We start from the raw sequence: 15,891 nt of genomic DNA, 5'->3' as shown, positions 1-15,891 counted from the left end.
TCAGTTTTACGTCACCAACCGCCTGTTGCTTATACACTGCACAAGATTTACATAACTCACACCAGGGCTGTGCCAAGAGACTCCTGCTCGCTCACCCAGCTAACACCATGAGCTGGAGCTTAGTTTGCACTACGATTTCTTCCTGTAGTACAGCAATCCAAGGCAAAAGGTATTGTAGGAGATACAAAAGACAGCAATGCAGCTCTTTCTCTTCCTAATCCACTACTACATAACTACATTTTCAGACAGACCACAACATCTTGTGAGTGATGATTCTGGAATCAGTGGTACTGACATTTTATTGACATTGAGAGGAAAAAATAAAAGCTCTGAGAGGCAGATTTCTACTGCAACTCTTTGTGAGGCAGCCTGGCTGTGTGTGTTTGCTGCAAGCAGGCTTCAGAAGGTGGTGGGCTATTTGTGCACATAGGCCTGGGGCCAGCACTCCCATCCCGGGGTCGTATTTCAGTGCGCTTTGCCATTGGGAAACAACAACACTCCTCTGCAGCATCGAGTTAAAAACTAACTAAAGAACAACACATGCTGGAAACAGATTTGCCCCCGTTTGTGATTCCAAAGCCACCTCCCCACTCCCAACCATATGCTCTGAGGGGCGGGGGGTGTTGGGGTGAGCCTTTCTACGTGTTTCAATGCCTCTTGGACTTCCCAGTAGAGAACTAAAAAGAAGCTTCCAGAAACTGAAGAGAAATTCACAGTGGCAAAAGCCAAAGTCAGGATGACAAAGCAAATCTGCCTTGAGTTCACGTTCTTTGACACAGACAACCCCAGGAGATAGGGACAGAGAGGCGGTGGCCCTGCTCTGTGCCAGAGGCACCCCCGGCTCACAGCTCGGTCATGTTCTCAGCTAGTACAACCACTGCTGGCTCTATCCCTCTCCTCCCAACACACACTGCCCCCCTCCTCCCTTACCCCAAAATCCCCAGGATCAGTTGGAGGGCAGCACTCCGAGGAAAACGCCACTTGCAGAGGCCAACTCTGCAGCCTGGTGATGTGCAGGCAGCAGAGCCCAGGCAGCACACCCTGCCACAGGCATGGCATCAGTGCAGCTCAAAACCAAATGCGACCTTAATGACAGAGATGCATTAGGGCAAACATACTCAAGGCCCTATAAAAATTTGTCTATTTTAAAATATATATTTGGGGTTTTTTTAGGTCTTTGTGCCCAGCTGTAACTGCATAGCCCCAGCTGTAGACATTGCAGGGACAGGCACAAGGGTCAGCCCTCAGAGGGTTGAGTTATCATCTAAAGGCTTCTGCTCACACATCCCTGCCTGCTTGATTTCACTCCTCGGTGTGACTTACACCACACTACTTACTACCCTCTGCTCTCTGCCATAGGAGATAAATTACTATTATAAACCAAACAACTCTGCAAATCCAGCCAGTGTAATTGACATGATTGAGCTCTCCTAATTACAGGGGTGGCCATGCAGCTCTTTCTTCACAGGCCCTCCAGGTCTCAGGCCCTCCTTACGTTCCCGAAATTAAGCAATTTTTCCATTTTTAGAGCAGTCCTGGACCACAGCAGTTTGTAGCCCTGCCACACTTACAGAGCAGGTCTGACAGGATCCAAGCCCTAACTCGCGGGAAAAGCCTACAGTCACAAGTCACCCCAGCGATGGGGTGAGCTCAGGACTCATCATCGTGCTCAATTTTAGTCATAAGAGCAAAATCCCAGAAAGAGGGGAGTAGGAAGCAAATACAGGTTATAATTCCACATCATCAACCAAATCTACTCTAACTCCTTCCTCTCCAAGGGCATCCCATGACTCTTGGGTGTCAAGTGCTTTTCCCACACACCACCAAAGTGTTCCTTTTCAGATCAATCCTTTTCCTCAGCTGTTTCATTTCAAGCCTCAGGAGCTAAATTACAATAGTCAAGTTAAAACCTTCTTTGCTAATAGCTCTGGAGACATCCCTTAACAACTCTTAAGTGTTAGCAAAGAGGTGGCTCATCTTGAGCCCTTCTTTCCCTTCCCTGTTTTTTCCAGACAGCTTTTTGTTATGTTAAACCAATATATTTAGGCATTAATTACTTGAAGTAATTCAATGTTCAGACTTAAAAAAAAAACTCTTCCAAATCAGTACACAAACTCGAGTTACACAACCTCCCCGTCCTGCAGACGACCAGCAGTATACAGGTAAATTGAAATTGTTTTTTAATTAATTGTATCAGACTTTTTTTAGGAGACTGAAGACACTGAAGCACCAAGGCTGCTGAGGCCTCAAGCAAAGCAGGGCACAGGCCCAAGACCCTTCTGCTCCCCAGAATATGGAGAATTCTTTCAGCATAGATAAGTTCAGTATCTCAGAAGAAAAGCAGTACAAGCAAGTGCTTTGAACATACAAGACGGGGGACATTAGAATTTGAACTATAAATGTTACAGAAATCTGCAAGCTTTCATTTATTGTCAAATTTCTTGATAAGTGAGCCAAAGAAAAATATGTAATTTTTTTAAAGAACAGACTTTTGGGGGGTAAAAATTAAAATCAAATCACAGCTTAAGCTCAAAATCCAGGCTGCAAATTTCACTTTGGCTCCTGCCCATGCCCACAGCACAGAACAGCACAGCACCCACCATGGCTTGCTCCTGGGGAACACTGCAGGGCTCAGGTTCTCCTGAGCTGTTGGAGAACACGTCTGACAGAATGCTCCCTGCAACACCGAGGGCACCTTCCCCGTGGAGTTTCAGATGGGATGCACCCTTAGGTCATGCAGAGACAGGCTGCAGAGGATATTTCTCAGGTAATGAACGGACTTGGTCATTGTAAGGAAGGTGCCAAGGTCTGTCCCCATGGAAGGCAGGAGCCAGGCAGGTGCCCGGGCTGGGAGGTGTGTTCTCTGTATGCCCTCAGCACTCACAGGGTGCAGTGTTTTGTCATGAGCCAAGCAACTCAGGTGACATCTCCTGGAAATATGCAATGCAGACACTGGGCAGTGCTAAACAGCACAATAAAATCCCCAGTACAGCACACGTGATGTAGGACACCTCGGACTCTTTCTGTAACTCAAGTCTTTGCCTTCGCAGAGCTCCTGTCGCTCTCCAAATGCAGAGTGTAACCAGGCACCACAGCACCCCATAAGGTGTCTATTGTTAAAAAACAAAAAGAAAGTGCAGCAGATGGACAATTTCTCACTCCTAAATAATGGAACTTCTCTACATGATACAGGAAGGAGAGACTAAAAATGCATATGGGGGACATCCAAGTGAGGCAACCCCTTTTGTCTCTTAGTTCTTACTATTGTAGTTGGATGTTCTTCACCCTAGCTCTTGGGGACCTGGATTGCTGATACTCCAGGCTGGGACATCTCCAGCAGTTCCCAACCTCTCCAAGGTTTAGAGGAGGTGCCTCACTCTAAACCTTGGAGAAGCCCAAAGCGGGTGGGGGAAGAGATGTGCACATCATGCTGCAGGAAAGCACTTCTACCTGGAGCTTTCAATTCAAGCGTTCAATAGGGATGACACATAGCAATTAAGTGCAAAGTCTCAAGATGTTTTGAAGGATTGGAATTTTAATCAGTGAATATCTTTCAATAGACAGAATTTCAGAAAGCAAAATTTCTGTGTCAGTTTTCTTCATTCTTGACCCCTCTTACACTAAAACTACACTAAATTCTATCCATGAAGTTGGGAAACTACCTTGGAAGATGTCTGATGATGCAAAAGGACTACCGAGAGAAGCTGAAAGCTTTAAGCTGAATTTACACAGCTGAAGGGGGAGGGGAAAGAGCTGGCTAATTTAAAGCTTAAGTATTTTTTCACATGAAGACACAGAAAAATATTTCATTGTCTTAGTTGAAAGCAGCAGTTCCACATAAAAGTGGGCTGTTCTAGGAAGACAGAAACCTGTGGTGACAGAAGCAATCCTGTATCTGCAGGGACAGCCCGAAGAGAGAAACTGAGAGCCCACAGGAGAAGCACAGCATCCTCAGAGCACGAAACCATCAAAGGAAATCACTTTCCCTGAGCGGCTTTAATGTGCACAGAAACACCCACAGCAGCTGCTGAAACCTTCCCGAGATACCTGCGCAGGGCTGAGCACATCACCTGAGCACAGTGAAACACCTGAGCACAACCCTTTGCCCAACAGCAGCACCACAATGATGCTGCTACAAGCACGAGCCCACAAAACCATCCCCAGCAGCTGAGCCCTCTCAAAGCAGTTGGTCCCAGCAGCTTAAAGTGGGGAGTAAAATATCCCGAGAATGTCCCAGCAGGAGCTGCCACTGAAAACAGGCAACAGCTCTTCCCAGTGGAAACTCATTGAGAGCTGCCAGTACACAGGAGATTCTGTAACTGCCAATTCCTCAGCACAAACTATGTCACCAATCTATAATTGTCTGCAGGAAAGTGAAGGGGGATTAAGCTACAGAAACTGTCTGAGAACAAGTTGGGACATGTAAGGCAGAGTCCAGCTGGACAAAAAATATATTGTACCCAATTCTGCTACAGTTACCTGCTTCTGCTTCCATACCACAGGCACCAAATTTTTAAAAGTTTTGTACCTTGGAGCACAATTACAGTATGTTCCACAGTTATAAATACAATTTCTTTAAAGTCTAGATTTCATTCAAAATAATCAGGTCAAACACTTGAGTTGCTCTGGAGAAGAGGTGTGGGTTTGGTTTTTTTTCCGCACTAGATAAAAGCTTCTAAGAAAACATTTTTAAATTGTTTGATTCTGTAATGTTGTTATTTTTAGTAGCATCAGGAGACAGCTGTGGACACAGAGAGGCAGGAGTCCACGATGGTTCATGTGCAGCAAGATACATCCACTATGTTTGAAGTGAGCCACAACAGACCAAACAGTTTAAAATCTCTTTTCCATTCCCAGACCAGGGTATAAATGACCCAGCACATGCCACAATCCACAGCCAAGCTGCCAGGCTGTCCTGACATCCTGGAGACAGCACATCATCAACCACCAGATCTGCTTCTGGGGTGTCACTTCTGCCTGTGAGGACAGCATGTCACCAACTGGGTTAGACTAAGACAGACACCAAGCCCAAAGCCTCAGCTTCCCTCTTCCCCACTAAGGCTTATCAAAACCCAGTCAATGTTTTGAGGCAACCCCTCTCACCAGATATGGCTCAGCTGGTCACCATAAACAAACATTAACCAGATCAGAGTCACACCAAGATGCAGATTGCTCCACAAACGTGTGCTGAGTCACAGAAAGAACATGGGACTCTGGCCTCTATCACCTGATAACGATGACGGGAAACAAAGGAACTGAAGCTGCCACCCACTGCTGTCACTGCCCCATCGATGCGGGGTGAGGAATGAAAACCCACAGGCATCCCAGGGAAGGAGGATAATTTATCTGGAAAATCAGGTCGCAGTTTCCTGCTTCCTCCATGACACGAGGATTCCTCACCAAAGGGAAGAGTGTCAAAACTGAGCTCGGGATCTATACAGAGCAGTGGGCAAGTTTTCCTCATGTTTGTGAGAACATGGATTCAGTTTGAAGAGCAGCCCAAACATCTGTTCTCAGAGGACACCTGCATGCTGGATTTTAAGGGCAGTTCTGCAAACACCTGCAGTTAAAAATCAGAAGTGATGGTGTGAGCCACTGTGGGAAACACATCCTGTGTGAGTGAATCCCCCTGACCCTGTCTGTTCTGTTAAATTCTGAGTGTCCTGACTTCTTACACAAATATACCTCAAGAATTTCTCTGAGTAGCACCTACACTTAGTATAAGTCATGGGAAAAGCAATTAAAGCCCTGTTAGCTAAACCACATCTTTAGACCCACAGTCAAGTACATCCACTTCTGGGCAATACAGGTGTTCCACTGGATATGAACAGCCCACCCACAGGGATGGAAATGTGCATCTATAATGTAATTTTAGCACAGAACTGCCCCATACCTGAGACAAGAGAGAAAAAGGTCTTACTGCAGATTCTGCAGTGTTTTCAGAGATAAACTTATCTTTATGCAAAACATCACCTTGACTTATTAGTTAAAAGACAAAGCTACAAATTCTCTTAAACAGATGAAAAAACACGAGGATCTCCAGAAGAGATCTGACAACCTCACAAATAATGACCTTTTTCCCCTAAAGCTGGATCCAAAAAGCTTTGTTACAATAATGCTTTTTTTCCCCCCACACAATGGAAGCCATCATTATCTGACACATTTCAATTAAATATCACACCTACTGCTCTAATAAAAATTCAGCTTTCTAAACAAAAGCTAAAAAGAGAATGTAAAGAAGTATTACATGTAAATTACTGAAATATACGTTAGTCCTTCCAAACTGGGATTCTCTCATCCAACTGCACTAAAGTATGGCTTTTAAATTCACCACCATTAACTACTTCAAACTAATTCACTCTCTCATGGAATTAAAGCAGCTCCAAGCCTCTCACCCACAAAACTGGCACACACTCCAATTAAAAGAAAATCATTCTTTTTTTCTTGTCCCAGTACAATTTCCACACCAGCTTTAGAGGAATCCAATGACTTTTATGGAGTTCCAGGAGCTCCCTGTGAAGGCAGGCCAAGGCCAAAGGGGTTCAGACCAGCTCCTGCCCATCTCACAGATCACTGTGGAGCTGCAGGCAACATGTGGGACTTCATTGCACCACAGAAATCCCTCCCACAAGCCCCTTCCCTCCCACCTGTGGTGGGGCCCAGCATCTGGAGGGGAGGGAGCAGAGCCAAGAGAACCCAGGAGAATTTGAACCTGGATGCAGTGGCAGCAAAATGCCCTCCCCACTCTGCTACCCAGGGTTTCCTCATGAGGAAGAAACATTTTGGCATCAAAACAGTTCACTATTGGTTCTCCTTTTTGAACAAAGAAGTTCACTTTTGGTTTTAGGCCGAAAGTGAAAGCTCAGCCTCTCCCGCCGCAGCCTCTCTGAATGAAAAATAAATAACCTAATGTGTGTGCTGCCATTGGGGAATGTACAGGCAGGATCTCGGGCAGGTAAGAAGTCAGCACAGAAAATAGACAGAACTCTAGGAAAGTGTTTAATAAATACCAGGGAAAAGACAAAGGGTTTAACCTGTATTTCCTGCAGATCAAGGAACAGCCTCAGAAACTTTGGATGCATATGTTCAACCCAAAGCATTTTTGCAGCACTTAATAAAACCAGCTGGCAGTTCCTTAGCGCTGCCCAAGCCTGACAGAGGTCTGAAGGGACACTGGGCATTCCTGGGAACTGGAGAAGTGGACACAGATGTTTAGAGGCTACTTACAGGTATTCCTCACCAATCAGCCACTAATTTTCCCCCCCAAATTGGCAAAACAAGCTATTGAAAAATAATTCCTCAATTTCAGCAGTACTGCTAATTCACTGTAAATCCGTTGACCACAATTACTAATGATGCTGTTGGAAATGGTCATTCAAAGCACATTAAGCTCTGAGTGCTCCCTATAGTACATGAAAGGCACAAAGTGGGGAAGGAACTGCAGGTCTGGAAATGACAGTTACTGCCAAAGAGCAGCTTTCACACCTGGGAACAAGTTACAGTGAAACTATTTACATATTTGTTAATTAACTCACACATGGGACATTGCTATAGAGAACCTGGAATAGCCAGTGTGTGCACTTCTGTCACCCCACCAGGAGCTCCCTCACCATTTCCTGCAGGTGAACATCAATCCTGAGGCAGAAGGAATCATCCCTGAAGGAACGTGCCATGCCTTTAACACTTGGAAAAATGATCTGATGGTCTCATCAAGACAAATTATTTGCAGGTGCCAGAAGGATCTGACCCTAATTCCAGGCCACACAAGGCAAACCTAACAGGGCACTGCCTGAATCACCTGGGGAGTGTGGATTGCACAGGGCCTCTCAACGACACAGGAAAGGAGCTTCCAGAACAGGAACACGTGTCCTGATTGTCCCTGCTGAGGGACAGCAGGGTTAGTGCAGGGTCAGCCTGGCCAGGCCAACGACCCTGTGGCCATACAGGAAGGGGTGGGAGCTGGGCAGTGGGACAGGCACAGAGCAGAGATGCCAACTGGACACACAAGGAATGGCACCAACCTGGGAGAGAGGGAGCAGCCCCTGCCAGGCTGAGAACGGGCACTCACACGGGCTCTGAGCCCTCTCAGAGCAGCCACAGGCTGTGGTTATTTGAACACACATCTCACCACCCCAACAGGCACATGCCCATCCATCCACAAGGCTTATCAATTAATACTTCAGAAAAAATGTCAAAACTGATGTTTTCGGAATCTAATTAGCTACTGAAGTTGGAAAATTAAAGCTATTTTAATCATTTTAGATCTTCAACTGCAGCTAAAAGTTGGAAAAAGCCCTTGGTTCTGAGGCTGGATTAGAAATGCTGTTATTTCAAACAAGAATTCAATACTCCTGAATGAAAAAGAGCTGCTTCAGCACAAGCCAGGAACACTCTGACTACAGAGAGCATCTTCAGGAGTAACTTCTAGGTTCAACTCTGTTCCCTACTCTCCCCAGGAGCCTCACAGAACCCCACAAGGATTACAGTGCAGTGTCTGTATTAGTCATTTTATCAACACATAAATGAAGTGGGAAAGGATCTTCTGCTGCGAACCAACTGTTTATTCCAAGCAAACTCCTGAACTCTGCGAGACCTTCTTTTGCATTGTGTCAGCTTACAAAACACAAGGAATTACTTGCTATTCCCCTACTCCCTCTGCAGATGCATATTTGTCACTATAATTCAATACAGAGCTGTAGGAGGAAGGAAAAGCAAAAGCAAAAAGCTGACGAAGTCGTCTTATCACTGTTTATAAGCTCAACAATTCCACACAAGTTTTCTCCCAACTGTTGATATCCTGAGCGCCCTTTGGATTTCAGGTTTCAAAGCCGAGGTTTCCGGGTTTGATGTTCTACCTCTAAGCAAAGCTTAGCTAAGCCATCTCTGTTCATCGTGTCAGAAACACGCAGCAATCATTTGCTCTCCTGAAGCCCCCACGGTGCAGAGCTTTGGGTCAACACACTTTGGAGACGGGCTGAGAGGTACAAGGTCTCAAAACGAGCCAAACCCCCCCGTTCACACAGCAACTGCTCCACATTATTCTATTTGCAGTTCCTGGGCTCACTGCACCACAACACTCCTAGTTTGTTTTTCACACTTGTACTGAGTATCTCCCTTGTTTTTCTAGAGCTGTAGCTTCCCTGATAGCCCATGTCTACTTTTTCCTTGGGCAGCAACACAGAGCCTTTATAAAGGCAAACACACGCCGAAAATCAGAGGATTTAGAGAGACCCTCAGTCCACAGGCAGACACGGAGTTTTCCCCAAACACCCCGGTAACTCTCACACGTGCACCGCGAACGCTTCCAGGCTCCCACAGCGCCTTTCTGCCACAATTTCCCGTCCTCTGAAGCCGCCTCAATGTCGGGGCGCCACAGCCCGTCCCCGAACGCAGTCCCCGCTCCCTGCCCGCGGGTCACACGCCCCGTCTATCGGTTTGTCACTCTCCAACAGCTCCGCGGCCCTCGGACCGGCGAACCGGCAAACCCGCAGCCCGGCCCGGGGCCGAGAGTCAGCCCCGTCCGCCCCGGGCCCGTCCCGCTCCCGCACCGCCACGGGAGCCAGCCCCGGCCCCGCGCCGCCCGCCCGGCCCGGCCGAGGGGCAGAGGGCCCGGCACAAACACCGCCCGTTCCCCCGGGGCCTTGGGGCGGCCGGGCCGGGCCGGGGGGGCAGCCGGGCCCGCGGCCCCTCGGCCCCGCGAGCCCCCTCAGGCCGTCTCGCCCGCCTCCCCCCCCGCGGCCCCGGGCCCGCACCAGTTGGTCATGTCGAGGAAGAAGGCGCAGCCGGCGGGGCTGAGCTGGAAGCCGAGCAGGCGCTGGAACTCGCCGATCAGCACGTCCTTGTCGGTGGTGCCGAGGCAGCTGAACTTCTGCATGAGCTCCGCGTCCAGGTCCACATCCATGCCCTCCATGGCCGGGGGTCCCGGGGGCTCCGGGCCGGGCCGGGCCGCCTCAGCGCCGCGCGCGCGGGGGGGGCGCGCGGGGGCGGGCGGGCGCGCGGGGGGGGGTGGGGGGTGAGTGCGCGCGCGCCGCCGCCGCCGCCGGAACCGCGCCTGCGCCGCCCCGCCCCCGCGGCGCGCGGCACGAGACGTCACCCCGCTGGCGTCACCCCACGAGCGGGGCGGGGCGGGGCCGGGAGCCCGCGGGGGGGAGGGAGGGAGCGCGGCAAGGGCGAGGGGGCGGGGCCCAGCATGCAAATGAGCGCCGCTCGTGACGCGGGGACTCCGCGCGAGGGCGCTGCGTCACCGGGGGGCGGGGCTATAGGCCGACTCCGCCCACGACCGCGCGCTGCCATCCATATATGGCGGGGAGTGCGCGTGTTTGCGTATGCAAATGAGAGGCCATGACGTCACGCGGCGCCATGCAAATGAGCAGCGCAAGGCCCGACGGGAGCCCGCTCGGTGTTTTTTTCACCCCCTAAAAACAATGTTTTTCTTGCAGTTTTCGGCCGCGAGAGGCCGCTTCGTGGGCGGCCTGAGATCGGAAGCACGGGGTATTTTCCGTGAGGAGAGCACGGAGAGGAAGGAGAACACGCCTCGGCAGCCCAGGCTGGGGGTCCCGAGGCACCCCTCCAGTGGCGCGCTGGGGGGCGATGGCGGCGCTGCCGGCTCTGTGGGCGGGCGGTGGTGGCGTGACCGGCCCGGGCCGGGCGGGCTCGGGATGCTCCTCCCGCCGGGCGGGGAAACACAGCACCACCCACCGCAGCGCTCCGGGCCTACGGCAGCCGGCGGGGCTCAAGCGGCCGCTGCATGAGTGCGTCACTGCCGGTGCGCGCCACTTCCGGCTGGCGGCGGCGGCGGGAGCACCATGCCCAAGTGAGTGCGGCAGGCCCGGCCGGCGCTCCCGAGGGTCCCGGGCGGGGAGCGGGGCTGGTCGGGGGTTCCTGGGCGGTGCTCGGTGCTCCCTGTGCGTCCAGGGCAGTGAAGGGCCGGGCTGAGCGGGCGGGCCGAGCCCTGGCACCCTGCGGTGTCATTCCGGGGCTCCGTTAACGCTCGCAGCGCGAAGGGAGCTCTGAATAACGAGGTTTTCCCCCGGCAGGTTTTACTGTGATTACTGTGACACGTACCTGACTCATGACTCGGTGAGTGCCAAAGCCTCGGTGTTGATCCTTTTGTTCATCTACAGCAGTGAAACAAAAGTAATGTGAGCGAAAAGGAGGAACCGTGAGATTCAGCGGTGTTACTTAGTGTTTTCTGCTTCCGTGCCAAAAAGGAGAAAGTGCCACGTCCCTGGTGTTCTCTAGCAGGACAGTGACAGGGTCAGGACAGTCTGGGTTGAGCTGGGGAGTTAATACTTGTCATTTATACATAAAGGTTTCACATATCAGCCATCCTCTGACTGGGCATGGAAACAAATCTGCTTTACACTGCTGAATTGCATGTGTTTAAAATCATACTTAATTCCTATTTGCTGCTGAATCCTGGGTTTCTGTGACCTTTCCTAGCCCTCGGTGAGAAAAACCCACTGCAGTGGCCGGAAGCACAAGGAGAACGTGAAGGACTATTACCAGAAATGGATGGAGGAGCAAGCCCAGAGCCTGATTGACAAAACAAGTAAGGCCAATCTGTCCGTGACCCTGGCTGCCTCCCCGTTCCCTCCCCTGCCCTTCCTCCAGCTGCTCTTCCGTGCTTCCACCTTGACTTTTCCTCACTTCCCTGGGGAGTCTTTGTTCAGGGAGTCATGAGCGAAAATTTGGAGTCTGGATCTGAGTTCCTCAGGCTGTGGGCTGTGCTGGGGAACCCTGAGTGCTCTGCTCACCACACAAGAGCTGAGGTTCCCTCCTGTCACTGTTCATGAGGGCTGTCAGTGCCACCACCTTCAGTAATGTCCTACAAGGCCACATAACACACTTGTGCTGCTTGGCAGTGGCATGTTTATGCAGAGAGCATGGGTAGGGATTCCAAAAGATAGGAAAATGGATATTAAAACATTGAATTGTTGCAGTTTTTGCATGCTGGGGTTGCTTGCCCTCAGTTCCTGAGGGATGTTTTTTCCTGGCACTTAAAATCTTGACTGAAGTGTGACATTGTTTCCTTTGCCACTTCAGGAGGTCCTTCTCTTCCCTCTGAGGAATGGCTCTTTTCTCTATGAAAGAAATACAAACACCAGATTAACTTTATGGCAGCATTCGTATAGATATCTCAGGTTGGAAGAACCCCTAAGCATCATTTGTCCCACTTCCACCTCTGTGCAGAACTGCCTGAGACTAAACCATGAGCCCAGGAGCATCATCCAGCTGCTCCCTGAGCTCTGCCAGGCTCAGAGCCATGCGCACCTCCCTGGGGAGCACTCAGTGCCCAACAACCTCTGGGTGTAGAGTTTTCCTAAAACATCCAGCCCAGACTTCCCCAGACTCATCCTCGTTCTATTTCCCTTTGTCTCTTTTCCTTGTGATGCTCCCAACTCCCCCATCTTTTGCCTTCCTCCCAGTCAATACCAGTTGAATCTCTCCCCTTCCTTGCACCCCATTTCCTACTCTTGCCCCTCCCCAGTCCTCGCCCCGTTGCCATTCCAGCACAGCATGTCCCGGTGGAACGATGCAGATCCGCGACGTGGTTGATTTTTATTTTTTTTTTTTCCTCTCTCACCCACACACCCACCTTGCCCAGGGGTGTGACATCCACACAGGAGCTCTCTAGTCCCAGCTGTAACAATAATTGTCTCCAGGAGTCTCAGGTGCTCCCCAGGTGCCAGGGATGTGTCCGGCGTGGGGACAGCAGCGCACGCAGCATGACGTGACCGCGGGGCATGACACGGACGAGTGACCCGGCGCTTCATCGGCCTAGTAACTGGTTTTTTTTTTTTCCTGGGATTCTTTCTTTCCTTTTTTTTTTTTTTCTTTTCCCCCCCAATGTAGCGGCTGCATTCCAGCAAGGGAAAATTCCACCGACCCCGTTCTCGGCACCACCTCCGGCCGGAGCCATGATTCCGCCTCCTCCCAGCATCCGTAAGTTTGGGGCAGTTTGGGGCTGGAATCCACAAGCAATACACTCTCTGGAGCTGTATTGCTTGTGTTATCAACTTGGAAAGTAAAGGCCTTTTAGTCTGAAGTCAAGTTAAGACATCTTGAGCTTGTGCTCCCACAATAGGAGGGAATTCTGTGTAAGAGCAGTTCAGCTCTTACTGTGTCTTATTTCTGGGGTGCTGAGTTCCTCAGAAGCAGTAAGAGCCCCACATTCCATGGGGGCTCCCATGCAGGTGGCTCCATTAGAACTACACAGTGGGTTGGTTTGGGTTGGTTTTTCTAAATAGAGTAATTTTAGTAAGCTTTTGCCCTTGAGCTGGTGAAGGGCCCAGAGCCCTCCCAGCCCCAAGCCCTGCTGTTGGGAGTTCCCTGTGCTGTGTATGCACAGCTGGAGTTGGTAGCCAGCATATTCCTTCTCCAGTCACTTCCTAGCACCTGGAATCAGGGCTGGAATGGAGGCAGATACAAAGCCACTGAGGCTTTAGTTACTGCCATGTGCTGTGAATAACTGCCTTGCCCTTTGGTGGCTGAGAGTGCCAGTGTGTAACTGTTGTGTCTGTCCAGCTGGCCCCCCCAGGCCCGGCATGATGCCAGCCCCACACATGGGGGGGCCCCCGATGATGCCAATGATGGGCCCACCCCCTCCAGGAATGATGCCAGTCGGACCTGGTGAGTCTGGGATGGGGTAACTGTGCCATGGGGGCTAGGTGGGAGGTCTGGGTGATGTTTGCTGTCTGTTGGGAGCTCAATGCTAGGCTGGTCACGCTCCTGTGTCACTGTTAGCCCTGCATGGAGAGACTACAGCAGTTTTACAACCACTTATTAAAGCCCCTTTGCTCCTCGTTGAGAGTTACCAACCCCCTGTGCAGCTGGAATTACAGCACTGGGAAGTCGAAGCTGTTCTCCCTCTGCTCTGAGCAGTCATTGTTCAGGAGTTTGGTGCCTCCAGGTCTCAGGTTTTGCACAAGGGGCACGTTTTTTGCGCTAAATGAATTTTACTCTTTAAAGCGTCTCGGGGGAATGTGTTCCAGAGAAACAATGGGCCTGAAAAAGGCTTTATCAGAACTGTAAACGAAAATGTCTTTGATCCATTCCATTCCACTCCTGAACTTCCTGGCATTTGAAGAATTCTCAGGGGATATCTTATTGGAGTGGTTCCCAGAACAAATCTACAGGAGCACACACACACATATGTGCACTGAAAGTAGTGAAGTGCCTTTGCAATTATTGTCTTGTGCTGGAAAGTGTTCTTAAAGTGTTTTTAAAGGCACAAGATAAATGCACAGTCCGTGACACTCAGCAGCCTTGCGGAAATAAATGGCAAAGTGGGATGGAAACCATTATTTCAGGGCTGGGCAGCAGAGCCTCTGCTTTTCCTTGGCAGAGGTGCTCAGTGTTTGTTTGTGGACACATGGGATGGTTTTGCAGCACTTTTCTCCAAATGAACTTTCCAGATCAGTAATTAAGCTCGTGTCTCTCTTGAGTGGCTGGAACTAATTTTTGAGTGAATATTGTCAGAATGGGTGCATAATCCAGGAGCTTGGTTCTTCCTGTGCTGCTGGCTGAGCCCCTCAGGGAATGGAATCCATCTCAGCAGCTGCCAGATCAGAACTTACAGACTTGGAAGGAAAATGGGAGTTCCCTGGAGCAGGACAAGAACCTGCCCACTGTAAAGTGTGAAATTATCCCCTGATAGGGTGCTGAGGCCCTGGCACAGAGTGCCCAGAGAAGCTGTGGCTGCCCCTGGATCCCTGGAAGTGTCCAAGGCCAGGCTGGATGGGGCTTGGAGCAACCTAGGATAATGGAAGGTGTCCCTGCCCATGGCAGGGGAGTGAAAATAGATCTTTAATGTCTATGCCAACCCAAACCATCCATGTTCTACAATGACTGGGCAGTTGGTGGTCCCAAGTGCTGTTGTCTAACTTGTCTTTCCCCTGGCAGCTCCTGGGATGAGGCCACCCATGGGAGGACACATGCCAATGATGCCAGGGCCCCCAATGATGAGACCCCCCTCCAGACCCATGATGGTGCCAACCAGGCCAGGAATGACCCGTCCAGACAGATAAAGGTGGAGACGAAGCTGCCTTTTCATATTAGGACCTTCCCTATGATAAATGCCACAGACCTGTGTCCCTGGGGTTTTGTACTCTGTGTATGGAGGGACTCTGCTGTCACCTCAGCGTGTGGATGGACACCACACCCTGCACTGACTTGTACGAGGCCTGGCTTTTTGGGTGTCTCTTCAGTTGTATTATTATTTTACTTCCCCCTGTTGAATGATACAAACAACAATAAAACATTGCTGTTGTTTCCATACAGACTGAGCCTTGTTCTGGACTGTCCCCTGGGGAAGAAAATAGGGGTGGGGAGCAGTGAGGGAAGTTCAGGGCTGATGGGGGTCCCGGGGGAGCCCCTGGAAATAGGGTCCTGAAGGATCCTGGGGCAAGTCCGGGATGGTCTGGGGTGGTCCTGGAGGATCCTGGGGCAGGTCCCTGGGGCTCTGGAGTGGTCCTGGAGGATCCTGGGGCAGATCCCTGGGGGTCTGGAGTGGTCCTGGAGGATCCTGGGGCAGGTCCCTGGGGCTCTGGAGTGGTCCTGGAGGATCCTGGGGCAGATCCCTGGGGGTCCGGGGGTGAAATCTCGTGTTGGTCCTGGAGTGTGCTCCAGCGGGGGGTCCCGGGGTGGTCCCTGGAACCCATGGGAGGGGAGTCCTGGAGGATCCCGGGGTGGCTTGCTGGGGGTCCTGAGTTGGTGCTGGAGTGAGCTCCAGGAGGGGTCCCGGAGCGGGTCCCCGGACATCCTGGGGAGGGTCCAGGGGGTCAGTGCTGCCGCCCCGTCCCCGCACAGGCCCGGAGCGCGGCTGCGGCGGTGCGGTGCGGTTCAGGCAGGGGGCGGTGCGGGCAGCGAAGGGGCGGGCGGTGCGGGAAG

At 51.1% G+C, this 15,891-nt stretch overlaps 2 protein-coding genes across 6 annotated transcripts in view; one reads left to right on the top strand and one right to left on the bottom strand.

Moving 5' to 3' along the window:
• Positions 1-9,994, bottom strand: part of ILRUN (inflammation and lipid regulator with UBA-like and NBR1-like domains) — a 28,247-nt gene extending 18,253 nt beyond the window's left edge. For 3 of the 4 annotated variants that reach the window (XR_014856620.1, XR_014856619.1, XR_014856621.1), the window contains exon 1: positions 9,753-9,994. Coding sequence is in view for 1 of the 4 variants with exons in the window: in XM_085083110.1 (XP_084939236.1) it covers positions 9,753-9,910 (158 nt within the window). In the remaining 3 variants the exon portion in view is untranslated. The remainder of the gene's footprint in view (positions 1-9,752) is intronic. The other variant, XM_085083110.1, reaches the window with a different exon arrangement.
• A 685-nt stretch (positions 9,995-10,679) lies between these two features.
• On the top strand, positions 10,680-15,281 carry SNRPC (small nuclear ribonucleoprotein polypeptide C). Of its 2 annotated transcripts, none has more exons than XM_085083116.1 (6): positions 10,680-10,813; positions 11,037-11,079; positions 11,443-11,551; positions 12,853-12,945; positions 13,528-13,632; positions 14,905-15,281. In XM_085083116.1, the coding sequence occupies exons 1-6, from the start codon at positions 10,806-10,808 to the stop codon at positions 15,027-15,029; spliced, it is 483 nt and encodes a 160-aa protein (XP_084939242.1). In that variant the 5' UTR covers positions 10,680-10,805; the 3' UTR covers positions 15,030-15,281. The 2 variants fall into 2 exon arrangements, with proteins under 2 accessions (XP_084939242.1, XP_084939243.1); XM_085083117.1 differs by having other exon boundaries at positions 10,682-10,813; positions 12,856-12,945.
• The last annotated feature ends 610 nt before the right edge of the window (positions 15,282-15,891 follow it).

This window comes from Lichenostomus cassidix, chromosome 26 (assembly GCF_008360975.1).
Source record: "Lichenostomus cassidix isolate B80296 chromosome 26, HeHo_3.0, whole genome shotgun sequence".
NCBI lineage: Eukaryota > Metazoa > Chordata > Aves > Passeriformes > Meliphagidae > Lichenostomus > Lichenostomus cassidix.
This window is presented reverse-complemented; position numbering and strand designations above follow the sequence as displayed.

Excerpts from the sequence above, each read along its gene's own strand:
- SNRPC (XM_085083116.1), top strand. Across the intron at positions 11,552-12,852 it reads GAGCCTGATTGACAAAACAA|TAGCGGCTGCATTCCAGCAA; the intron begins GTAAGGCCAATC and ends TCCCCCCCAATG. Across the intron at positions 12,946-13,527 it reads TCCGCCTCCTCCCAGCATCC|CTGGCCCCCCCAGGCCCGGC; the intron begins GTAAGTTTGGGG and ends GTGTCTGTCCAG.